The sequence below is a fragment of the Bactrocera dorsalis genome, chromosome 4 (genome assembly GCF_023373825.1).
Source record: "Bactrocera dorsalis isolate Fly_Bdor chromosome 4, ASM2337382v1, whole genome shotgun sequence".
Classification (NCBI taxonomy): Eukaryota; Metazoa; Arthropoda; class Insecta; order Diptera; family Tephritidae; genus Bactrocera; species Bactrocera dorsalis.
In genome coordinates, this window is record NC_064306.1 from 59,751,211 (window position 1) to 59,777,074 (window position 25,864).

At 37.3% G+C, this 25,864-nt stretch overlaps 5 protein-coding genes across 5 annotated transcripts; 1 reads left to right on the plus strand and 4 right to left on the minus strand.

Annotated features, from left to right (window-relative positions):
* Window positions 1-1,811: 1,811 nt before the first annotated feature.
* Window positions 1,812-3,620, minus strand: LOC125778047 (uncharacterized). The gene has a single exon (XM_049454149.1). It carries the CDS (start codon window positions 3,568-3,570, stop codon window positions 1,882-1,884), a length of 1,689 nt encoding a protein of 562 aa, XP_049310106.1. The 5' UTR covers window positions 3,571-3,620; the 3' UTR covers window positions 1,812-1,881.
* A 3,978-nt stretch (window positions 3,621-7,598) lies between these two features.
* Window positions 7,599-10,790, minus strand: LOC115066649 (uncharacterized). Its single transcript, XM_029553264.2, has 2 exons — window positions 10,504-10,790; window positions 7,599-10,232 (listed from the first exon to the last, which is right to left on the minus strand). The coding sequence occupies exons 1-2, from the start codon at window positions 10,589-10,591 to the stop codon at window positions 7,687-7,689; spliced, it is 2,634 nt and encodes an 877-aa protein (XP_029409124.2). The 5' UTR covers window positions 10,592-10,790; the 3' UTR covers window positions 7,599-7,686.
* A 903-nt stretch (window positions 10,791-11,693) lies between these two features.
* Window positions 11,694-13,320, plus strand: LOC105232945 (putative exonuclease GOR). The gene has a single exon (XM_011214855.3). It carries the CDS (start codon window positions 11,858-11,860, stop codon window positions 13,214-13,216), a length of 1,359 nt encoding a protein of 452 aa, XP_011213157.2. The 5' UTR covers window positions 11,694-11,857; the 3' UTR covers window positions 13,217-13,320.
* Window positions 13,321-15,660: 2,340 nt separating this feature from the next.
* Window positions 15,661-17,806, minus strand: LOC105232944 (putative exonuclease GOR). The gene has a single exon (XM_011214854.3). The coding sequence runs from the start codon at window positions 17,754-17,756 to the stop codon at window positions 16,377-16,379; it is 1,380 nt and encodes a 459-aa protein (XP_011213156.3). The 5' UTR covers window positions 17,757-17,806; the 3' UTR covers window positions 15,661-16,376.
* A 4,008-nt stretch (window positions 17,807-21,814) lies between these two features.
* LOC105233039 (putative exonuclease GOR) lies at window positions 21,815-24,364 on the minus strand. Its single transcript, XM_011214983.3, has 2 exons — window positions 24,197-24,364; window positions 21,815-23,793 (listed from the first exon to the last, which is right to left on the minus strand). The coding sequence occupies exons 1-2, from the start codon at window positions 24,264-24,266 to the stop codon at window positions 22,421-22,423; spliced, it is 1,443 nt and encodes a 480-aa protein (XP_011213285.3). The 5' UTR covers window positions 24,267-24,364; the 3' UTR covers window positions 21,815-22,420.
* Between the last annotated feature and the right edge of the window lie 1,500 nt (window positions 24,365-25,864).

Sequence of the window (25,864 nt, forward strand, 5' to 3'; positions counted from 1 at the left end):
TTATGAAACTTAATTTTAAAGAATTTGTGGAAATAATAATCAAAAATTAAGGAAAGCGCACCTTGAAATTTGAGAGTTTAAATGGATTCAATAACATTATAACTAAAATAAAGTAATATGCAAAATTATAATTTTTTATGGATAATTAAATGAGGATTGAAATGTTTTGTTGATAAATGTAAAATTATTTAGTCTTATTTTTGAATTTTGTTCAAGAAATTGTTTGAAAAAATTTATTAAGGGATAGTAATTTTGTTCTAGAATGTTTAAGTTTTAAAACCTCTACGGATATTTGCTTTCTCCAACTAATGTTCGGCGCATGAAGCTCGCTTTTGCCTTGGTGATACCAAATTCTTCTTCTTGAAATTTTAATTGTTATGTCGCCAATATCTGTGAGATGTTAATAGAAGAAATAAACGTGTATTTAAATTTGTATTAAACCCTTACCTGTCGTACAAACGTAGACTTGAAAATTCTTTTATTTAATAAGAGTCATATACAGAACACAAGAGAGAGCACAAAAAAGCCCATTATGCCACCATTTATAATTAATAATAATTGTATAAGCCTCAAAATTGCTCTAAACATTTAAGAAACAGATTCATCATAATTATGTGGTTCTTATATCGACTCCCTCTTGTAACTAAAATTCTACAATATCGCTTATTTTGTTTCATAGATTATCATTCGGAGTTACAAAGGACTATAAACAATTTTTCTGATTTCTTAAAATGTTGTCTTGATATTTCATATAGACACTATCAACTATATATGTCGATATAAAACCCTTAACAGGGAATCTTTTATAAAAAAATATTTATCTTCATTTTCAACGTTACCTTGGACAATAGTCTAAGCCAAATCTCGTTAAATTTGATAAAACTTGTACCAAAACGTTTCAATTGATGAAACAAGTTTATGGCGATGATTGCCTATTCCGTAGCAGAATTTTCGGAAAAATGCATTAGCCCATGAAAGGAAAGCATTATGCAGACGTAGAGGCCATTCAAAAGGGAAAACCCCATTTGTCCTGTTTTTTTTTAAGTCCTGTTTACTTTGGAAAGCACCTTGTATGAATGTATGGTTATAGCGACATCGTCGAAATAAGGAAACATATTCATGCGTACATCACATAGAATACGGGCCGCACCACTTCTAGAAAAAGAAACTGGCAAATCCAAAGCATAAAGAATTACTACAGAAAATTCGATCGAATGATATAATACTACTTTTCGTGACCGAACAGTCTCGATCTCTTTGAATTTCCATATATATAAAAAAAAGTAAGCAATAGCTCAGAAGAAACTATAGTTATGACCTATAGAAGAAGAATTGTGTTCCACCAGAAAAACGCCAACGATAGATATATCTCCAGGAGCCTGGTTGGCATCTTCCTTATAGTCACCTGACACCAAGTGATTACTACCTGTTCCTATCGATGGCTAATAATTTTGTTCTTGAAAAATTCCTCTCAAGTGAAGCTTGCGAAAATCGACTGTCCTAGTTTTTTTCGGAACATATGAAGATTTCTATGTATACGAGTATATTATGAAATTACCTTCAAAATGGTAACAAATTTTCAAACAAAACGGTGCATATCTCACCTCAATCGGTTTATGCGAACCATGTTAAATACACGCCTAAATTTTATGCAACAATAATGGATTGCTTTTCACTAGACCTATTATTCGAATTTTTTCAGATTTCAATTTCGTCCAGTAGGAACGCTAATGTTTCTTTAAAAACTTGAGTTGTAATTTGTATTATGAAACAACAATTTTAACAGTTTAATATCAATTTTAAATATTTTATATTTTTTTTTTCTTATTTCTTACAACTAACTGCTTAATCTAATATAATAAATATATACAATAATAACAGCTACGCTAGATCAATGTATTTACGCACTTTCCACATCATCAGCTCCAAACATGCTTGCGTATCTTCCAGACTATCGTGACCCTCATTTCCACATTGAATTTCGCGCTTTAAGTATTTTTTAGTCAGACTTTTAAGCGAACGGCGATATGGGAAACCTAAGGGGTGTGGGAACTCGTACGCTGTGTCGACTACCTTCTTATGAACTATCCTCAACACACGCAAATCGTTCTCCAAGCCATGACCAATGAGTATGGTATCGGCATCGATCAGTTGTAGCAAATCCTTTTGCACTTCTTTGAGCGTCTTCAAATTCTTGTTTTTATTTTGACAAAGGTCGCTTGCAGTCACACCGGAAAAGCGTGTATTATAATCTACAATTTTGACTGTAGGCCGTACGAAATGGTCATAAACCACCCGACCATCGTAACCAAGAACTGTGACCTTAGTCACTTCGAGTCCTCGATCGGTGTAACACATTTCACAATCCAATGCGTACACTTTGGTGTCAGCAGGCGTTTTACTAGAGCGTGGCAGTGTGTGCACGAAATCACTGTAAGGTCCATTTATACCATTGACAACACCGCTCCATACGTGTTGTGAGTGACGTTCACAGCCTTCCGAATCCTTAGCACCGGAACAACAGGTGTATTTTGTGGTATAGCCCGCTTTGCTGTATGTGCCATTTAGTTTACCCCAGTGAAAGTTGCAGCTTTCGTGGCTTACATGTACAAAGGAATCCGTAACGTGGAACGAACGTCCGCATCTTGCGCAAATTTTCTTTGTTTCTTCGAAAACGTCTTCTTCATCTTCACTTGTTTCGGTTGACTCACAGTCCATTGCTGTTGAACAGCTATCTCCTGAATTCGAGCTCCTTGAGGGTGAACGTGAACGGCTACTGTTTTCCGACTCGCTCGAGTTGCTTCCTCCTAAACCAAACTGATAAGGTATATACTTAAAAATTTCGATGCAGCCTTCGTGAGTGGCGCTCTCCGTTGGGTAGCCATAGAGACGTAATAAACACGGTTCCATAATATACCGTTGTAAATGTTTCACGAACTCAGTCTCCGACAAATTAAGCTTGGCGTACTGCAGTAAAGGTGTGACAATATGTGTTTTGATATCTTCGATTTTTTCAGTTTGGACCTCTGGTATAACTAGCTGGTTGCATAGGAAGTCCTCGTCTTCAAGCTGTTCAATAAACTGCTGTTTCTGCATCAGCTTGAGCTCATATTTTCTACGTAGTTCTTGTTGGCGATGTTTCTTCTCTCGTTGTTGTTGCCTTTTCAATTCGCGTTGCTGTTTCAATGTTTCTTGTCGCTTCTTCTTCTGCAATAATCTTTTTTCTTCACTCTGCTGTTTCTGTTTGAGCTTTTGATCGCCTAATTTTTGTTGTTTACTTTTCTCTTTCTCCAACTTTTTTCTAATTTCTTGTTCTTTCTTCAGCTCTGCTTGTCTCCTCTCTTTCAGCTGTATCAGCTCTTGCAGTTGCTTCGATGGCAATCGTTTCTGCCGACGATTGACATTAATAAAAGTAAAGACCCGGTGATCTAGGGTTTTTGGTGCAAGATCACAGAATGTTATCAGAAGCACTGCTGCACGTAGCAGTGGTCTGATGACATAGTCGAACAGTGGTCTAACATCGTGAATAATCTGACTAAGATAGACTGGTTGCAGTTGTCGCTGACTCATTTGTTAAACGCGATGAAAAAATTTTCTATTATCTCAGGTGGTGTGTAGCTTTCAAAGTCTGATCGAAACTATGCGAAGGAAAGGATAACAGCTACTTATATACTCTGTAAAAAAATATTAGTAACAGGCAGGTAGAAATTTCAGATTTTTCGGCTTTTGGTGATCTACCACACAGGTACTCCCTCAAACGAACATTTTCCTGTGATCGAGTTTACAGGAGTGGTAAACTAAACAAAACAAATTAATTATCAAATTAATGCATTTGTAGTTTTCAAGGTTTTCTTTTCACCATGTTAATCTCAAAAAATTATATCCGGAGTGTTTGTAATTTAAATACGAGGGCTGCTATATATATTTCTGGCCTAATAATGTAAATAGGCATATTTATCAACGAAAATGTTTTTTTTTTCGTTGGATTTGGCTCGTCTTGGAAGACCCACACGGTCGATTGCTGTTTTGTTTCGGGCTCATACGCATAGATCCATGATTCGTCACCTGTGACGATCTTATAAACGTCTTTTGAAGCACCGCGATCGTATTTTTTCAGCATTTCTTTACACCAATCCACACGAGCCTTTTTTTGAGCGATTGTCAAATTGTGCGGGATCCAACGAGAACAAACCTTTTTCCGGCTAGGTGTTCATGCAATTTCGAATGTATGCTGGTGGGAGAAATGCATAGGCATGCCTCTATCTGAAGGTATGTTACATGACGGTCTTGCATTATCAGTTCACGTACGGCATCGATGTTTTCTGGCACAACGGCTGTTTTTGGACGACCTTCACGGAATTCGTCTTTGAGCGAGCGTCGGCCACGATTGAATTCGTTGTACCAGTTTTCCACAGTGCTATAGGATGGTGCTTCATAGCCATACAAAGATTTTAGTTCATCGATGCACTCTTGTCGTGATAATCCACGTCGAAAGTTGTGAAAAATGATCGCACGAAAATGTTCACGAGTTTTTTTGGCCGAGATGAATTTTTTAATTCCCTGTAAATAAAACAATTCACGATTAAATGACAAAACTTTCTGAGTGATGTTATGCTAAAAAATGTCAAACTTTCCAATGGAAATGTCAGATTGCACCTGGCACCACTTAGTGTTGCCTACGCCAGAGATATAAGTATATAGCAGCCTACGTAGTCTTATACCCTATACCTGATATATTTCGTGTGCAAGCACAAGCCTCGGACTAATGCAAAGCCTTCAAAGATGGTCGAGAGATCGTTGAAGACAAGAGATCATCGTTCTGGACGACCTTCGACCTTTTCAACTGATGATAATGGGCCAAAGATTCCACCAAACCAAAATCCGCACTATACAGTGATTCCTGCTGAGTGCATTGGCTTCTCGACGATTACGAGCGGGTTCTCTGTGTCCCAAATGCGACAATTCTGTTTGTTAACATAACCATCGAGGTGGAAATGAGCCTCGTCCGAAAAGATGATTTTTCGGTAAAATTGACCATCCTCGGTCAAACGATCTTCTGCCCAATCTGCGAACTGTAAAATAGTGAATAGGGACCCATTTCGTAAATTTTAGACTTTTTACTGAATATCTGTCACTTTCCGAGTGGTATTTGACGTTTCCAATGTCGAAATATAGATAATTCAAATTTAAAACGTTAGATTGCCAACCCCGATGAGACATGGGTTTATAAGCTAAAGAGCCGAAACCAAAGAATCCCTGCCAAAGCCGCAAATTATGCTAATTTTTTCTCGATATTCGTGGTTTGGTGCATCATGAATTTGTTCCGGAAGGACAGATGGTCAATAAGGAGTTCTAATTGGCCGTATTGAGGCGTTTGATTAGGAACATCGAAAACGGCCGAAATTGTTATGAAGTACCATCGCATCGAGCCACGATTGTGACTGAATTTAAAGCCAAAAACGCAATGAATACCATCGATCAACACCCGTATTCAACAGATTTGGCTTCGTGTGATTTTTCCTTGTTCCTCAAACTGAAATGGCTGCTCCGTGGAAGCCGCTTGCACTCGATCGAAGAGATAGAACGAAATTCGCTGAAGGAGCTGAAGGCCATCCCAAAAAGTGCCTATGAAAAGAGACTGGAAAAATCGTTGTCATAAGTGTATTACATCTGGTGGAGATTACTTTGAAAGCGACATAATAAATATTGACGAATAATTAAATATTATGCGTTTATTAACAATTTCTGGGTACTTTTTTGCCACAATTCATATATGTGAACTGGTCTCTCAATTTTTGAGCACTTCCCAAAAAGCTGTTCGTTTGTCAAAACCGCTAATATCGGACCATTATAGCATACTGCTGTCATGCGAACTGAACTGTCGATATTAAGAGCTTGTATTGGCATCTTTATTATTTGAAGTGATATATTCACAAAATTTGGCATGTGTTTCAATACAAGGCAACAGTACAATCTCCGGAGAAACTATAGCATATAACATAAAGCTATCGTAAACCAACCATTCCAGAAATGTCTAGATTGTAACGCCCACAAGAATATTGAGTGGCAGAAAGCGTTCATCATCATCAAGACCATGAAGTCATCGAAAACTTGCTTCAATCGCTTGTGGAATCGCTTTTTCAGCATCGAAAAGGGCCTGTGCATCTGTGCAGGGCTTCAAAATCGTCGTGTTGGCATCAAAGAGGTAGAACAGAACATCTCATATGGATCTACTCAACAAATTTTGGCTAATGTTTTGGGTATGGAGCTTGGCAATGGTATACTCATATCAAAAGGCCTGACTGAATATTTTGCAAAACGACGTCGAGTGGAGCATAAAATAGATGTTTTATAACGTAGGGGTCTACATTCATCAAAAAAATCATTGGGTTCATGATTATGACGTCGAAATTGTCCTGTCGAGTGGAGCATGAAAGAGGTGTTTGGCAACGTAGCAGGGATCTCAACATTCATCAAACGTATTATTATCGGCGACGATCCTTTGGTTTGAGAACATGGCTTGATAAAAAATAAAATTCACTTAACTCAAACATGAGTATGCTAATCCAAGGCTTGTAACACGTTTTCCATACGCTTCGATTAAGCCGGGAAAGCTGTCGGTTCGATCTGTTCAACCCCAAACTACTTCAGACAACAAGCATAATCTTGAGGCAACGTAACGTTACAAACTTAACCACCATTGATTGATGAAAAATTGTTCTACTGGATTATACACACCAGAGACCAAAAACAAACGAAATAGTTAACTTCACTCGATGAACTTTTTGCGAAAACAGTTCTATTCTCAGAAAATATGATAACCCCATGTTCTGGGATTCTCTAGTTGATATGCGTACATCAAATAACTAGAGAAGCGCAAAGCACTCACAGAGCTATAAAATACTAAATTTTGACCATGTTATGCTTTTACGGCTTTTTTATTATCTTATTAAATCTCCTAGAGTATTGTCCTAAGTTTTCAAGTTGAGCCAAGAAATAGTTTTGGAGATACAGCCTTAAGAACTTGTGCGCTTGACGTTAGCTAGGCTAAGTGCGCCGTTTTTAAACGCGTTCTTTTTGAAACTCTGTTTTTGAAGTCGGTTGGCAAGGTTTCTCGAGAACTACTCAACTGATTTTACACAGGGCATTGATATAAAACTCTTAAAGACTTAGACGAAAGATTTTCTTTCGATTACAACTATTTGAAAAAAAAAAAATTCACGAATTTTTCACTGAAATATTCTTTTTTTTTTTGTAAAAATGTCTGCCAAAAATCCAACTTAAATTTTTTTTCGTTCGTCCAAGTTAAACGCATATTTTTCACTTTAGATGATGCTGTAAGGAGTTGTCCTGCCAACTGGGGTGCAACTTTTTCCAAGGAGTCAACGGAAATGCCTTCCCAATGTCCGAGTGTAAAATATTCTTTTCCAAAAATTTCAGAATTTCTTTATTATTAGTGTGTATTTGTAACATTAAAAAATTCTAATAAAATGTTTCGTTTTTTATATGAGAAAAAATGATGTTTTTCACCCGATGGAATTCCTTCCACTAACCTGTACTACAAAATTAAAATATAAATTACAAACAGATTCAAATTAGTTTCTAGCTGTTGTTGTATTCAATATTTATTATAATTTTTCAACAAAATTAAACATTTCATATTTATTGGCATAAAAACATAGAAGATTAATAAAGTTCCGGTATTGGGTTAGATCCGATTTGGCGCTTATGTTCTCGCACTCTCCACTTCATGAGCTCTATACAAATGCGCATATCGTCCAAACTATCAGCACCTTCGCTGCCACCTTGAGTGCCACACCTTAAATAAATCTCAGCCAAGTTCTGAAGTGAGCGACCGGGGAACAAACCCAATGGATGTGCGAATTCGATAGCTATGTCCACGATATTGTTATGCAAAATGCGCAACACACGCAACTCATGTTCTAAACAGTGTCCAATGAGTATGGTGTCGGCATCGATCAGTTCGATCAAATCCTGCTGCACATCGGTCAACCTCTTAAAACTTCTACTTTCAAGTTTATCTGTGCGACTGTTGTCCGCGTAGTACATCCAATAATCTACGATGTCAGTTGACGGCTGTACATACTGGTCATATACTAATTGTCCGTCGTAGCCCATCAACATTACCTTGGTTACTTCGAGTCCACGCCCAGTGAAACACATTTTACACTGGAGCGCATACACTTTGGGCGCATCGCCGGTTTTCTCGCAGCGTGCACGTGTACGTAGGAAGTCATTGTAGGGCCCGTTTACACCGTCCACAATACCATTCCATATATGTAGTGGATGGCGTGCACAACCTTCGGAACCTTTGCGACCCTCACAACAGGTATATTGTGGAATGTAACCCCGTTTACCTTTATAGGCGTAGTGTAGCTTACCCCAATGATAAGTGCAAGTTTCACGATTTAAATATTCGCCGAATTCGTTGACGTAAAAGGGTCGCCCACAGCGTACGCAATCTTTCCGCAAGGACTCATCGAATTTCCGGCAGTTTTGAACCCTTTCATTGATCATTAAACGATCTACATTATTATCGTTCGTATCTGATATGACTGGCGTTGGAACTTTAGCGAACTCAACGAGCTGTGTGTGATTTGAATCTTTGTCACTTTTGTTAGCGATCGCTAAATCGTCAACATTATTATCGTTCGTATCTGATATCACTGAAAATGAGCTGTTAGTGCTTGACGATACCATTTTTGACGATTTGTGTTTTTCTGGCGCTGGAATTGAACCGAATTCAACAACTGCACCGAGTGAGTGGTTTTGATCTTTTTCATCCTTGTTAGCGATCGCTAAATCGTCAACATTATTATCGTTGTTTTCCGATATCACTGAAAATGAGCTGTTAGTGCTTGACGATACCATTGTTGGCGATTCGTGTTTTTCTGTCAGCGGAATTGTACCAAACTCAACGAGCTGTGTCTGGTTTTGATCTTTGTCGCCTTTGTTAGTGATCGTTAAATCGTCAACATTGTTATCGATCGTTTCCGATATCACCGTGAACGAACTAGAGCTACTGTTAGCAGTAACCCCATTGTTTTTAATAGATTCTGATAAGTCAATAAGGTCTGGTTGGTATTGGTAGATCTCTACACAGCCATCATGAGTGACGCTCTCGACTGGATAGCCATGGCACCGCAAAAGTTTTGCTTCGATTACGTGACGTCGTAAATGCTTGGCAAAATCAGCCTCCGACAAACTGTGTTTGGAATGTACAATGGAATTTTTTTGTATTTCTTCACTGTCATTCGCTTTTTTCAACTTCTCGAGCTCTATTTCCAGCTTCAGCTTACGTATCTCTTGCTTTAGCAACTGCTTCAGCTTCTCTCTTTTTGAATTTTCTTGACTCTGCCGTTTAGCTAATTTTTCAATATCTTGTCCCACTTGAACTTTCGTTTGCTTTTCCTGTAACTTTTGTGGTTGCTCTTGTTTTAATGTTTGTTTCTTCAATTCGCAGCGTTGTTTTCTTAATATACGCTTACGATTTAATATTAATTCCTTCACTCTAAACTCTTCCTCTAAGTGACGCATATGTAATGACTCCTTGGCTTTCAGCTCTTCCTCGAGTTGTCGCTCCTGTAGCAATCTCTTTTCTCTAAGCTCTTCTTCCATCTGTTGCTTTCGTAACGATTGCATAACCTTGAGTTGCTCTTCCAAGTGACGTGTTTGCAATTCTCGTTTGGCTTTTAGTCGCTCTTCAAGGTGTCGTTTTTGCAACATGTGCTTCGCTCTAACCTCCTCTTCGAGGTGACGATTTTGTAAAGAATCTATAAGCTCATTTTCCAATATTTCCGTTTGTAATGCCATTTTTTGGCTCTTTTTTTCATCCCACTTCGGGATCTCCCACGTACAGGTCAAGTCAGTATTCATCTCTTGTTTTTGCTCTTCTTTCAGCTTTAGTCTTGTTTCTTCCTTTTCTTTCTTGAGATTTTGGTGTTCTTGCCATTCTAGTTTCTGTTGAATATATTGCTTAAATTTTTCCTCCTCTTCTGTTTTCAGAAACGCTTGGTTTTGTAGCTCTTCTCGCCATTCTCGTTTCTGTTGAATATAATCTCTCAATATTTCCTCCTCTTGGGTCTTCTGAAAAGCTAGATGTTTTTTCTCTTGCTTTTCCTGCTTAAAATCGTGTTGCTTCAGTGCTGCACGCTGCCTATACTGCAAGCGGTTTCTATATTGTTGCATGAAAGTCATTAGACTCCGATTGGCTGTATTTGTAAAATGGGAGAAAATTGTAAAGATTCCATTATTCAAACATGTGAAAAGTAAGTTTAAACATTAAGTTATAAAACTAAACTTTAATTAGTTTCAAAAATTCCCGAAAGATCCCTTGTCAGAATATGCTGAAGCAGCCTTTCAACTGCATCGTATACTCGTACAAGGTTTCGTTACTCAACTGACTTCAAGAACTTTTGCTGCCAGTCGTATTCAACTCAGATCATTCGCTATGTATGAGCTTTATATACGATTTCAACTTACCTCGCCCTGGTTCAATAAAGATCACGTAGACTGGCATGACGCCGAAGTAATGTTGATGGAAAGTGAAACTAGGGTGATAACGGTACATTTTGGGTAGTTTAATATATTATGTAAATACTGTTACTATGTTTTTTCGATCACGTGGCTGACTTTTTCGGTTTTTTTATTATTATATTATGGAACTGTGTCTTGGAGAAATATTTCTATGGCTTGTTTTTATAGTATTTTGCGATATTGCTTTGGAAAATAACTGCGTACGTGCTGTCATCAGATGCAAAGTCGGAACTGTGACAAGGCAACGGTTTCGTTCGCCCTTTATAATGCCGGTGTAGAGCGACTTAGTGTGCAGGTAGTCTCGTTACCTGTTATTCAACATAATCCCTCGGAAAGTCCCGAAAAAGTGCAAAATACATTTCTAAGTAACTTACAAGGTCAAGCTAGAGATTAAGCGATGTACGATTTTCTTAATTCCGATGATGAGATTAGTATATATGGAGCGGTTACGCCCATTTTCTGGATATTAATTTATACATATATGTAAATATTAAAAAAATATAAGGGTTGTCGAGTTTAGATTCTACGGAAGGAATACTATGAATCAATCATACATCATACTTAAATAATCGTATTTCTTTCTATTAACACTATTTCGACAAAAAAATTTGATTCAAGCGGGAAACCACGTTATATTGTCAAAAGAATACGAAATAAAATTTAAAAAGAAGTTAAAGAAAACCCATGTAAAACCATTCATCCCTTTGATACATAAAAAACCAAACGACCCTGATATTAATTACCAATGCAGGTAGATGACTTTTGATAGATGAATTGAATCGAATATATGAAAGACTGTTAGAAACTTGTAAAAATATTTTAAATACTGACAACTTTTGTTCGGAAAAAAAGTGACAAAACAGGTAAAATGTTCGCTCATTGTTTCACAAATAAACAAAAAAACTAGATCAAAGGATTAAGTTACCCGACCATGCACAGGTAGACGCCTACAGCAAGCCAAGTTCTTAGAAAGGCACAAGATAAACGCGAAGAGCCGGAGGATCAAGCCGAGTGTAGTTAAATCACCTTTGCTAACTTTGCCTACCTGCAACGTAAGGTGAGTGACTGAGAATCACCTATAAAAGAAGCGACAATCCTTTCGAATATCTCGTATCACTTCTACTACGGTAGCGTCACATTCATCTTAAAAAAAAATCAGCTAAAAAGTCATCTAATATCTGCTATTAATAACTCCATTGGAAACTATATAATAACATTTGTTTTCTAAAACATAAATATAAAGAAAAAATACCAAACAACTTTTCATCTAAATACTCGCAAAGAACGAAAAATTAAAAAAATGAGTAACTTCGACGCACTGTTAATCAATTCCTTGGAACAGTCCAAAAATTGCATTGCAAACAAGCAAGACTTCCAAACCTTTCTGAAACCTGAACTAGTGGACTTGATTCAAGAAGAACACGCTACAAATCTACAATTAACTCTCTTAAAGCAACGGAAAGAAGGAGCGAAGTTGAAAATAGATATGCTAACACTTCAGGAAGACGAAATTACGAAACAAATTGAAGAGCTATTAAAACAACAAGAGGAACTCAATCAAGAAGTAGAAGAACTTATGAAGTTAGAAAATTTTTCAGGAAAAGAACTACAAAAATATCTCACGCTTAAAAAGATAGAAAGCTATAATGATAATGATACCATGCTGCCAACAACTTTGCCACCATTAGATCAGCATTTGAAACTCAAATTATCAGAAGTCCAGTTCGCAAAACGTTTGCGCAGCTATCGGCATATCATGACACCAAATTCTTTGATTGACTATGGTTACCCAGTGGAAAGTCCCGACAAAGACGGGATCATCATCGACGAGTACACATCTAAGCCACAAGAGTACTCATCCTATAGATCACATTGTAAATTAGAGCATATTTGCGTACGATGCGATCGATACTTTCACGTGAGCGAGGCAGGGGAATATTTAACCAAAGAAAGCTGTGTCTATCACAGTGGCGAATTTAAGGAGAGGTTTACTTGCTGCGCAGGTGAGAGAGACTCCGAGGGTTGCGAGCGTAATAAGCTGCACGTGTGGAATGGGTTTAAAGATGGATTTAGCGGACCCTATAATGATTTTCTTTACACACAACCACGCTCTGATAAATCAGATGTTGAAGCCAAAGTGTATGCGCTGAATTGTAAAATGTGTTATACCAGTCGGGGACTCGAAGTGGCCAAAGTATCGTTAGTTGGTTACGATGGACAAGTGGTTTATGACCATTTTGTGAAGCCGACAAGTGAAGTTGTCGATTATTGTACACGCTTCTCAGGCGTAACTGCAAGGGATCTATGTAAAAACCAAAACAAAAATTTGAAAACCTTTGCCGAAGTGCAAAAGGATCTGCTGCAACTTATCGATGCCGATACCATAGTCATTGGCCATAGCATGCAGACCGATCTTCGTTTGCTGAAAATTGTTCATAAGAAGATTGTCGACACAGCACATGAGTTCCCACACCCACTAACCATTCCACGTCAGTTTCATTCGCTTAAGAAGCTGACTAAGAAATTCTTAAAGCGCGATATTCAATGTGGCAACAACGGTCACGACAGTGTGGAAAACGCTCGTGCCTGTTTGGAGTTGGTTATGTGGAAAGTGCGCAACAGGATCCTTCCAAGGCGGCCGGTCAGATGGTTAAGATAAACATTTTATATTAAAAAAAATATATTATTTGCACAATAATTAGAAAAAGTATGAAAATTAAAAAAATTAAACATTTGAAATTATAAATAAATGTAAATAGTTTTATATTTTAAAGTGGGTTGGTTGGGGCTTCGTACGTATGTATGTATACTTGATGAAATTCTTAAAAATACACCCTCTTTAAGGAAGCATGGCATTTTAGTCGCTGCAGTATCAAATAATGGCTTCTTGGGATGGTAAGGAAATTTACTGCTCTATAGAAATGGTCTTTTATGACTTTTCGAACAATATATTTTTCAAGTAGTTGGAAGCGAGATATAAATTTTTCTATCTAAAAATAAGAAAAAATACAAAACTGTATGTAGGAGGACCTTCCCGTTACAATTAAGATTAACTCATGCTTGGAGAGGCTTTCTTAGAGGTGTCTAGGAACCTATTTTTCTGACTACCAAAAGGAAATTTTTTTTTTGAATCACCCTAGTATATATATTAATACATAATATATAAAAATTAATAATAATATATTAATAATTTAATAATAAACAGTTTTTTAAGTTTTATATTATATAATAATTTTACTTTTCGTCTAAACGTTAGGATTTAAAGAGGCCTAAAGTTAACTTTCTTTCTTTCTATGAAAGATAAAAAAATCTGCTTACGAGATTGGTCCGATAAGTTGTCAGATTCATCGCCCTCCACTCAATAATAAATTTTCATACCCTAGACTGTTGCTGTTCGAAATGAACTCGTAGTTGCCTCTATCCTTTGTGAGATCACACCAGTTGTACATTCCTTCTATATTCAAGGCTCACGCGGCCGGCTTCAAACGTCCTTTTAAAGAATAGTTCTCTCGAATGCTTCAAATTCTTTTTCAGCTCGCTTAATCATACTCGTAGCTCATGTTTCTACTGCCGATGAGAGACTTATAAAGCGTAATTTTTGTTTTAGAGAGGGATCTGATTGCTTCACAAATGTCTACCAATCCCAAAGTAGCACCTGTTGGCTGGAGTTATTCTGCGCTTGATCTCCTTATTTAGATTATTGGTAGATTGATGGTAGATTATTGTATGGCTTCGAAAAAAAGTCCTTCAATTTTTCACATTTATAGTTGCCAACAGTGACGCAGATACTAAGGCGCGGGGAATCCTTATGTGTTGCTTTGAGGTACTTTGATTGCTCACTCTGTACAACCACTGGTACAGTGAGACAACTTCTAACCAAGATTTGATGCTGTTTAAGCCCATTTCTAAAGAGTTTATACATACATATGTGCAGTAATGACTGCCGACGAAATATGGAACTAGTGGTACACACCAGAGACCAAGGAACAATCAAAACAGTAGACTTTAGCCATCATAACCTATATTCTACTAAATGTCTGCTTTATTAGTGTTTATTTGTCGGCACACGGAATTTTATTTATAGCTCTTATTACTGAAAAAGTCTTCATATTTCGTGGATCTTGATTTCATCAAAAGTAAAGTGAAAGGGAAGTCGAAAGCCTGATTGCTGAACATGACGTAGTTTTTTTGAGCAGGGTCAATATTTTGGCGGAGATGTCTTAATAAAAGATCTTCTAAAATACAATTTATTAATGTTCCATACATATAACAGGTAAATTTAAAAGTCTTCAGCCTAATAATTTTTTTCAGCAATTTTTTTATTGAACATAACTAGTTTCCCCCAACTTTTCGAGACCATTTTTGCAATACGATTTGTCCTTTGCTTCAAAATAGGCCTCAGTTTAGACAATCATTTCATTCGACGAAAATTTGTTCCCAGGGAGCATTTTTTGAGATCTGAGGATAGGAAATATTCGCTGGGAGCCATATCTGTAGAATACGGTGGATGCCGAAGCAATTCGAAGCTCATGGTGGTTTTCCTCAAATGTGGTCGTTATTCTACAACTTTGGCCTTCAAACAGTCATATAGCCATATGTAATAGGCGCTGTTGAAGGTCCTTCTTTTTCAAGCTAGTTAATATCTCAAAATACAGGAGCCATAACCTTACTAGCCGACAGCTTGGATTTTCAAATCTTTGAGTTCATCGTGTGCAGTCCACTCGAATGACTGTGGATGGAAATGATGGAGCCATGTTTCACCCATTGTCACATGCCGACTCAAAAATTCCATTTTATTAATTATTATGCGTCGTTTGCGTGAAGCTATGTAAAAATTCGTGCCGGAATTATGGGCACCAGCATAATGCATCGTCGCTTACTGCATTGATTCTTCGTCAGTTTTTCGGCAAATTTTCAACGAACATCGTGCCACAACCACCATATTTACCTGACTCTGGCACTGTGTGACTTCCCTCTGGGTGTTATAAACTTCGTTGCAAATTTATAGGAATACACTGTTCATAGCATAATACGCTTATAAATCTTCGGAGCAAAGCTTGTTGGTTAAAAAAATATAATAAAAAAAATTCAAAACTTTTTTAATACATTTGTTCTCTTTTTCAATTTTTATTGATATTTTAGATAAACAAGGTATTATATTTCTTACATCAAAATTTAACAGCTTTTACCGCATAGCTCCTGGCTGGATCTTCTTCTTTACTGGCGTAGACACCGCTTACGCGATTATAGCCGAGTCAACAACAGCGCGCCAGTCGTTTCTTCCCTTCGCTGCGTGGCGCCAATTGGATATTCCAAGCGAGGCCAGGTCCTTCTCCACTTGGCTCATGGCTGGATCATCTGAAATTAAAAAAGCAAATTGATTTTATTAGTTCATAAGTTTCCTCAGGTACACTGTCGAGTTTTTTTTTAATGATTTTTCAATTTTTTATAACGCTCGGAACTCAAAATACTGAAGGAACCTATGTAATTGCAAACGAATATTTCTCTCATGCACTCATACAAAGAAACGTTTCCCTTGGGTAAGGCCAATTATTCTAAGACGAAAGTTTTTGAACTGCGGTGGAGTGATTTGAAGGACGACGAACGGCAAAACTCCGTGGTAAAACACCTTTGGAATGTGGAGAGACATGACGCAGCAGCGCCGAATAATGAAGCATGACATGCCCTCAGAGCGATGAGAAATTCAACGCAGAACATACTTCGTTTGGAAGAGCCACGCCACCACAGCGTTACTAGTACAATGGGGCACCCAACGTAGACATAGTGTACTCCTAGCCATTAAAATCGAGATCCATTTGTCAGCCCTCCTGTTTGTCGTTGGCCACCTTCCAGAGCATAAGCTCCCAACATGCTACTGTATCCTCTAAAGTATCGTGACTCTGGCCATCTAATTGAATGTTACGTTTCAAATACGTTTTGGTCAGATGCTTTAGCGAGTGTCGATAAGGAAAACCGTTGGAATGTTTAAATACGATCGAAGTGTCGACAACTGTCTTATGGACCATTTGTAAGACCCGAAGGTCGTTCTCGAGGCCGTGTCCTATAAGTATTGAGTTGGCGTCAATTATCTGAAGCAAATCACGCTGCACCTCGCTGAGCGTCTTAACTGGTCTTTTTGATTTGAATACTTCTCTGTCAGTAACTCCCGAGAAACGCCTATTGTGGTCTACAATAGGCGTTTCGGGACGCACAAAATTCTGATAAACTAATTGCCCATCGAAGCCGATCATAGTAACCTTGGTCAAGGCCAGTCCACGTCCCGTATGAAACATTTCGCAGTCTAACGCATACACCTTGGGCTCGTCGGTAAGTTGGCGTGTATGTACAAAACCGCTATATGGTCCATTAAGGCCGGACACAACACCGGCCCATACGTGCACCGGATTAGATGCGCAGCCCACTGATTCTCTGGAGGCGCCACAACATGTATACTGTAAGTTGTATTTCTTCTTTTGAGTATATACCCTCCGTAACTTTCCTTTATGGAAAATACATTTCTCTCGCGTTATATAGTCGCCAGTGGTAGTCACGCGGAAAGGACGTGAACAGCGTACGCATTGCTTAGGCTCTTCATCGTTATTGGGCACGTGTTGTCTCTCCAAGTCAGCTGGGTTCACGTTGTCATCGTTGTTGGGCGCATTCGGCTTGTTGACCTTATTTGTGTAAAACCGGGGTGGCAACTTCTTATAAATTACAACTTTACCGTTGTAGACAGCACTGTCAAATGGGTAGCCATAGATGGGCAACAGATTCGGTGCGATTAAATATCGTTGTAATCTCTTTACTAACTCCGTCTGTGAAATTTTGAGCCAATAGCGATCGCCCAGCGGTGAAGCGATCACTTGTTGATTTTCCGCAGCAATATTAGTGGTTTTTCGAACCACCTGAGGTTTTTTCCTTCCATATTTTGCCTGTTTCTGTGGGGGTTTCGCGTCACTTTTGGCAGCGGTCGTTTGCGATTGTTGATGTGCAACTTGGAACTGTAAAATCCTTAGTTCCTGCAGAAGTTGTGGCAAATGTAGTAATAGTCGTTGACTCTGCTTTGGTTCCACTTGTTGCCCACACATATGTGATGCACTGCGAATGGATTTGTAGGGGTTCGAATGTCTGGTCCGTGCCTCAACATTTGAATACATTTCTTGTGGCATAATGAAATTGTCTGCAAGAATGATTTTCATGATGTCAGTTTTATCGAACGTGTTGGAAATAAAAAAAAAATATTTATAATTTATGCTTATTATTTATTTGATGCGAATAAATTGGAAATATAACTGGTATATGGTAAAATATGCGCGACTTTGTTGTGTAATAGTCAAAAGCTTAAGGCTGCTAGAGATGTTTCTTTGATCACTTCGTAATCGTTTATAAATCAATCCTGAAAAATTATGGCTTTTATAGTAATTTCAGGTAGCACAGAGGCTAATTAATGTTAACCGATATCCTGCCACGCATTCGTTTCGGGTATATTGCTCTCTCTGTCGCTCTTACAGTTAATGCGCATACCTGCTTAGACGGCAGTTAGTCAGTTACCTTGAAAAATTATGCAGGAGGAGAAACGAAATCTTTGTTTTCAATTGTTGTTATTGTTAACAATTAGTTCTTGAAAACATGTTTTGGAATTTTATAAAAATAATTATCTTTTTGAATTTGTATTGAAAATCTTGTTTACAAAAGTAATCATTAAATATTATGGATTTTAAAAACATTTTATTTTTTATTTAAATACATATATTATTATCCAAAACCTAAGGCATGTTTTCAAAATTTTCCGAAGATATTAAAATCATTACATAACGAAAATTTCAATCTATTAAAAATTATGCTCCCAGTGAAGATAATATAGCAGTCATAGCTGAGAGTGGAATACCGTGGAGAGTCGATTCCTCGCCAAATTACAACTTGTGCAAGAACTAAAGTCGCTCGACCTTCCCAAGCGACATCGCTTCACTCTACGGGCTTTTGAAACGTTCAAAGAAGATCCGACGTTTATGAGCCAAATTTTGTTTAACGATAAGGCTCTCATTTCTGGCTCAATGTGTATGTAAACAAGCAAAATTGCCGCATTTTAGACGAAGAAAAATCTGAAGAGGTTCAAGAGTTGTCATTTCAGCCAGAAAAAACAAAGATTTGGAGTGCAGGATTCCGTCGGTTCATTTTTCTTCAAAAATATTGCCGATGAGAACGTAACCGTTAATGGCAAACGTTATCGCGCCATGATAACCGACTATTTGTTGCCTGAAAAAGAGGCCCGTGATCTTGGTGACATTTGGTTTCAGCAAGACGACGCAACTTCGCCCACATCGCGTTAATCAATCATTTATTGAGAGAACACTTCGGTGACCAGATAATTTGACGTTTTGGGCCTGTCGTTTGGACACTAAGATCGCTGTATACCACACTTTTGGACTTTTTCCTGTGGGGATATGTAAAGCCTAAAGTCTATGCGATTCAGACCTTGGATCAAATAATAACAAGTAACATTCGCCGGTTACCAGTCAAAATGCTCGGATAGATCATCTGAGACGAAGCCGCGCCCAACATTTGAAAGATATAATCTTCAAAAAATAAATGCCAAGGAATATTTTCAAAAATATTATATATAATTACATTTTATTATCTATGTAGATCGCCCGTTAATTCCATAGAGAAAAAACTGTTCCTTAAGGGGGTATTCTAGAATTTTGAAAAATTCGATTTTTTTCATATATTTAAAGTTTAGACCCTTAAGAACATATCCTCCAAAGGATTTTTAAAAATTAAAATTATTTTAAGAGCTACAGTTACTTTAGTAACGCAGTACCTAGCCCGGTAGATAGGTAGACTCTCCTTTTTAAACGCGTTTTTCTCGAAACTACTTTTTTCCACACGGTGCCGGCATAATCTCAAGTTCTATACAACCGATTTACTTGAAATTTTGTATGAACCTTCTTTATATAATCCTATATTCTTTATCTTTATATAATCCTTAATCCTTTGTTTATAATATTTTAAAAAATTCAGGAATTTCAAAAAAAATCGTAAAAAATGATTTTTATTTTCAGGCAGTCGCCAATTTTTAAAAAAAAAATTTCGTGTTCCTTGAGGTAGGGACTTTAACAGCATCCTTACTCATTAAGAATTTCTTTTGATTTTTTTTCTGACCACCAGGAGAGTCAGGATCAATGTCACCAGGATGCGCCATTTTTTTTACACCTGTCTTTCCCTCCCCTCTAATTATTTTAATTTTTAATATATTTTTTGTAAAATTTTTTTTCTGTATTCTTAAGATATCAATAAAAACACCATAAAAAAATGGATAGTAAAAATATTTTTGGTTTTTTTTTTATAAAATTCAAAAACTGCCTAAAATTTGATTTCTTGCGTATAATACCCTTTAAATACCTAAGTTCTATAGTTCAATAAATAAGTTTTATACAAAAATTCGTGAAATCGCCTTATTTATATGTCTCTCGACTAAAGTCCGTAAAGAGAAAATAGGAGCCCCGGGAGGATTTATGATTCCACACCAGATTCATCAATTTATTGACATTATATTTTATACTTTAGGAAAAACTTAGTTTTTGTTACTAAATGTATATTAATATTTGACTATTTGATAATATAGAGTGATCCATTTCGAGGTTTCCTACTTTTTTAAAGAACAATCACAGAAACTTTAAATTTAAATGGGAAATGTTTATTATCATTCGAAAGAACATTCCTTGGCATTAATTTTTTGAAGATTATCTTTTTCAAATCTGGGCCCGGCTATGTCTCAGATGGTCGACAGTGATGGTCTTTTATTGGCTCATTTTTTGAGGTTTGATACAATAGATATTTTAAAAGACTGCGTGTACGAGGTTTGACAATAAAGGAATGAGACTGATTTTATTGCCGCGCTTGCGGTAAACCTGTGACCTTTATATTCCCTTTCTCTTTGGTTTCATTTGATTATTGCCTTTTTTGATAGCCGTGGAATCGTCCACAACGAATTCGTTCCACCGGGGAAAACTGCGAATCAAGTCTACTATTGCCAAGTACTCGAAAGATTGCGAAAACGAGTCAACAGGGTGCGCCCAGACATCGCTCGTAACTGGATCCTTCATCAACGCGCCGTGCCACACCGCCCTCAGCGTGTGCCAGTATTTGGCCTCTAAAGGGATCGCCGTGTTGCAACAGCCGCCTTATTCGCCCGACATGTCACCCTGTGACTTTTTTGTTTCCTAAAACAAAATCGGTGGTCAAAGGAACCCATTTTGAGTCGATTAAGGACATCCAGGCGGCCGTGACGAGGGTACTCGCGGACATCCCAGTCGAAGCGTTCCAGAAATGTTACGAAGCATGGAAAACGCGCTGGAATCGCTGTCCCAAGGGGACTACTTTCAAGGGGATGGCAGAGTTGTAGAATAATTTTCAAATATACGGTTTTTATGGAATCAATCTCATTACTTAATTGTCATACCTCGTGTCTTGCAAATAGCGCTTCCTAATTTCCTACAACTACCAAAATCGTGAGACCATTTTCAGCAGAGTTTGATGCTGTCTAGTTCTACGAAACATGGATCCGACCATCACACCAACCAGAAACTAAGTCGTAATAGTGGAATTCACCCGACGAACCTCCACCAATGAAGACATGTATCGAAGAGGTGATGACCACCACTTTTTGAAGTTTAAAAGGTGTGGTCTATATCGTCCTGGAGGAGGGCAAATGGTCAAAGAATTGTACTATGAAGATTCGTCACTAAAATGGTTCCATTAGGTGAAGATAAAAACGCTCTTGCACCAATGATCAGCCTCATTATGTTCTCATGGCCCCAGAAGCTTTCTTTGCAGATTTTCAGGAAAAGTGTTTTTCAGGAGGATTAAGGGGCACATCTAATATCACCGTCTGAAAAAAGGTGATTTTTGTCAGATCTCAACAATTTGGATATTGTGGAGTTACTTTGTAAAATACTTCATGACAAATTTAGTCAAGTCGAAATGAATATACCCTATTAGTAATTAATTCCAGGTGCCAGTTGGGCGCGACTAAGGTGATGTGTTCCCTGTCCACATAGATGGCACCTAGAGCCTTTTGCCTGCTCCTGGAAATTGCTGGGCAATCCAGAATCAAGTTTCCTGTCCTTAGGGATTACAAAGACTTAAAACACTTCAACTTGTTTTCTTTTCAGTTCCAACTTCTCCTAAAATAACTGAAATGAAGTTTCCTAAAGTAGCTTCAAATTGTTTAAAATCTAAACTTTGTTCAAATTAATTTATTAAATTTGTATTTTTATTATTTTAATTTTTGCAATTTTCACAAGAACACACACGTATGTATGTATATATTTTAAATAATCGAAGTAGTACAGTTCTCACTTGAGAATATTTTAATCTCCAAATACATTCTTAAACTTAACTTATAAATTATTAAGGAAAAACAACCTCAGGCTCGGGATACACAACTCATAAGCAACAAAACTCATGTACTCATACACTCTCATCTCATACAAACTCTGATCACAATACACATCTCTCAATTTGTTGAGAAGGGAGACACATAGGCGCCGAACCAGCTTAGACCAGCGTTAAGCCTATTGTGCACTAAATCAACCATCTCTCTCGTTTACTCATACATACAAAACAATTTCTCGAGTGAACCCAAACACTTTAAAAGAATCCTAACCCAATACAGACATGAAACGAAGCTTTCGTAATTTTGCTTGGACTGTGGTGGAGTGATATTTGAGAAGTACGGAGGGCAAAACTCCGCGACATCTTTGGCATGTGGAGTGACACGCCACCACAGCGTTGCTATAAGGGAGCCCCAAACAAACGTGTCATGTTCCTAGTATTTACAACCGAAATCCTTTAGTTAGTTCTACTGTTTGTCAGTGGCCACCTTCCACAGCATCAGCTCCAAACACGCCCGTGCATCCTCTAAACTATCGTGACTCTGGCCATCTAATTGAATGTTACGTTTCAAATACGTTTTGGTCAGATGCTTTAACGAGTGCCGATAAGGAAAACCGTTGGTATGTTCAAATACTATTGAAGTGTCGACAACTGTCTTGTGGACGATTTGGAGGACCCTCATGTCATTTTCCAAACCGTGTCCTATAAGTATTGAGTTGGCGTCAATTATCTGAAGCAAATCACGCTGCACCTCGGCAAGTGTCTTAACTCGCTTATTCGATTTGGATATGTCACTTTTGGTTATGCCAGAGAAACGCGTATTGTAGTCGACAATTGCACCAATGGGGCGCACAAAGTGCTGATAGACTAATTGCCCATCAAACCCGATCACAGTGATCTTCGTCAAAGCCAGTCCATGTCCAACAAAGGACATTTCACAGTCCAGTGCGTACACCTTGGGCTCGTCGGTAAGTTGGCGTGTGTGCACAAAATCGCCATATGGTCCATTAATGCCGGGCACAACGCCGGTCCATACGTGCAACGGATTAGACGTACAGCCCACTGACTCGCTGGAGCCACCACAACAAGTGTATTGTTTATCGTATTTGTTATGGCGGGTATTTACTTTGTACAGTTTACCCCAATGAAAGGTACATCTCTCTCGCATCAAATATACGCCAGCGCTTGTGACTTGAAAGGGACGTTCACAACGTACGCATTGCTTAGTTACTGCATCCTTATTCGGCACGAGTTGTCGCTCTAACTCAGCTAGGTTCACATTGTCGTCGATGTCATTGGTGCTAGCATTGAAAGCGGGTGCTAACTGCTTGAAAATTACAACTTTACCGTTATGCACTGTGCTTTCAGTGGGATAGCCATAGTTGGGCAACAGATTCGGTGCGATCACATATTGTCGTAATTTCGCCAATAACTCCGACTGTGAAATTTTGAGCCAATGGTGTTCGCCCAGCGGTGAAGCGACTACTTGTGGGCTTGGAGCAGCAAGTTTAGTGGTTTTTCGAACCACTTGAGGTTTATTCGCATTGTGTATTTTATTCGGTTGTCTTTGTGGTTTTTTCTCGTGTCTTTTGTCTTTAGTCCTTTCCAATTGATGGTGCGCAATTATGTGTTGCACTTTTCTTTGTTTCAGCACCATGTGTGGCAACTGTTGTGGCATCCGACGGTTATATCTTGCCAGAGTGGGTTGCTGTTGTTGTTGCCCATATATTTGTGGTACATTTCCATTATGGTTGTAGTAGTTTCGATTAGTATTTTGATGAAACCTTTCGAGCTGTGTTCCACTGTATTGCTGAGTTTGTTGGGGTATAATGAAGTCGTCTGCAAGAATAATTCAGGTATACTTTTATTATTAGTGAGAACTTAAATGTAACGGTATATAAGAGTTGTATAACAGTAGTAGTAATTATAAGCATAAATGTAGGTTCTGTTCTGAGATAAAATAAAAATATCGAAGTCACACACCTCTTTTCTTACTATTATGGCTTTATTTAAGAATTTTTAGCTTGGTTATGAACCATATGTTTCGAAGTTATTGTCGTTATTTGTAGTGCAAACCTTAATCAAATATTTAAGATGGAACTCCAAAAAGCATATTATATTTCAAGAATTTGAAAAATTTCACAACGTATAATTCTGTCTCAAATTTAATCTAGAACCGTTTTTCAGTTATTCAAAAAGTGTTACAAATATAAATATACATATATTCATAGTTTATACTTACCAATTATTTGTTGAGCATAAATTTGCTGAATTGCATATAGAATTTGTTCTGCTTGATTAAAATAATCCATTTTTAGTTGTTTTGTTGTTTTGTTGTTTAGTTGTTCACTGTCCAAAGATTCAAGACTACGAAAGAAAAGCCGTTTTACCTACGATCACTTCGAAATCGTTTCTAAATATATCCTAGAAAATTCTGGCTTATATACGGAATTTTCTACTATAATTTCACCTTCAGAGTCGCATTTTTGCAGGATTGCAATTACCGTTCATGTGATATATATGTATATGATATGCGCTCTTCGTCGCTCTTAAAGTTAATTAACCTGTTTATTGAGACGGAAAGTGCTTAGTTACCTTGAAAAAGGGATAAAGAAAGACAAAGCTGTTTATATTTTACTTTCTTGTCCAAATATTTATGTTTACTAAATCTTGAATCTATGTTGACGAGAAATTGAGATATTTTTTCATAGTCGTCATTCTTTTGTCTATTAAAAATTACGGGCTTGAAATCCCCATTTTTTCTTTTTTTCTCAGACTTAAGTAAGGGATTTTACGCATGGAAAATACCCAAACCTGAAAGACATAACCTTGGCCTTCCCATAATTATTATTATTTATTTGCAATAATTACAAAATAATTCAAAATAAATTAAGTTTTTCAAGAAAACAAGTTTAGCGAAACCGTATCGCTAAATAATCCCTTGAACAATACATACAAAGAAACGAAGATTAGAATAGCGGAGGATAACAATGCAGGTAGAAGAGGTAGATTAATTAGTTACATTCTGAAGGACGAATTATTTTGTTGTAATAAAACATGAACACAGATTTGTAAAACTCGTCTTAAGTATCTAGAAGCTTCGGAGTTCAAGGGAACAAACTTTAATATCAAATTTATATTAAAGTTCGCGAATACTAAACGGAATCTCCATCTAGCATTACTAAGAGCCATTAAGGGGTTACATGGGGTTTTTCGGGTAAAAACAAAATTTTTTCTCATATAAAAAATTAAATATTTTTTAGCTCTTTTTATTGGGACAAACATACACTATTAAGGGGGTATTCAGGTCTAGACGCATGAATTTTACGCATAAAAAAAATGAAAAACATTTTTACTATCCATTTTTTTTATATGTTTTTTATTGACATTTTAATAATATAAAAAAAAAATTGCAAGAAAAAAACCAAAGTTCGTCGAGATACGGGCCGGTGGAGTGGGGGCTTCAAGAAAACGGTGCGTGCTGGTTGACGTGATTTCAACCCTTGTAGAGATCTAAACACACAAAAAAACAAGAAGATTCTCCATTAGTAAGGATGTCGTTATCGGGTTGACCATTTTCAAAAAAATTACAAAATGGCATCGACTTGAAAAAAATGATTTTTTTTACCCGATTTTTTCGACCTTTTCAAATTTTTTAAAAATACTTCAAATCAAAATTGTTGGAAGTCCAAGGCAGATACGATAGAGCATTGTATAAAGAAAATATATAGTGTATACCAAATTTCAAAGGAGTCGGTTCAGTAAAACTTAAAATATCATGTCCACCACTTCAAAAAAAGTAGTTTCGAGAAAAACGCGCTTAAAGTTTAGGAGACAATTCTAGTGAATGCGGACGCCAAGTCACAAAATCGGCTGTATCTCCGAAAATGAGTCGAATTTTGAAAAATTC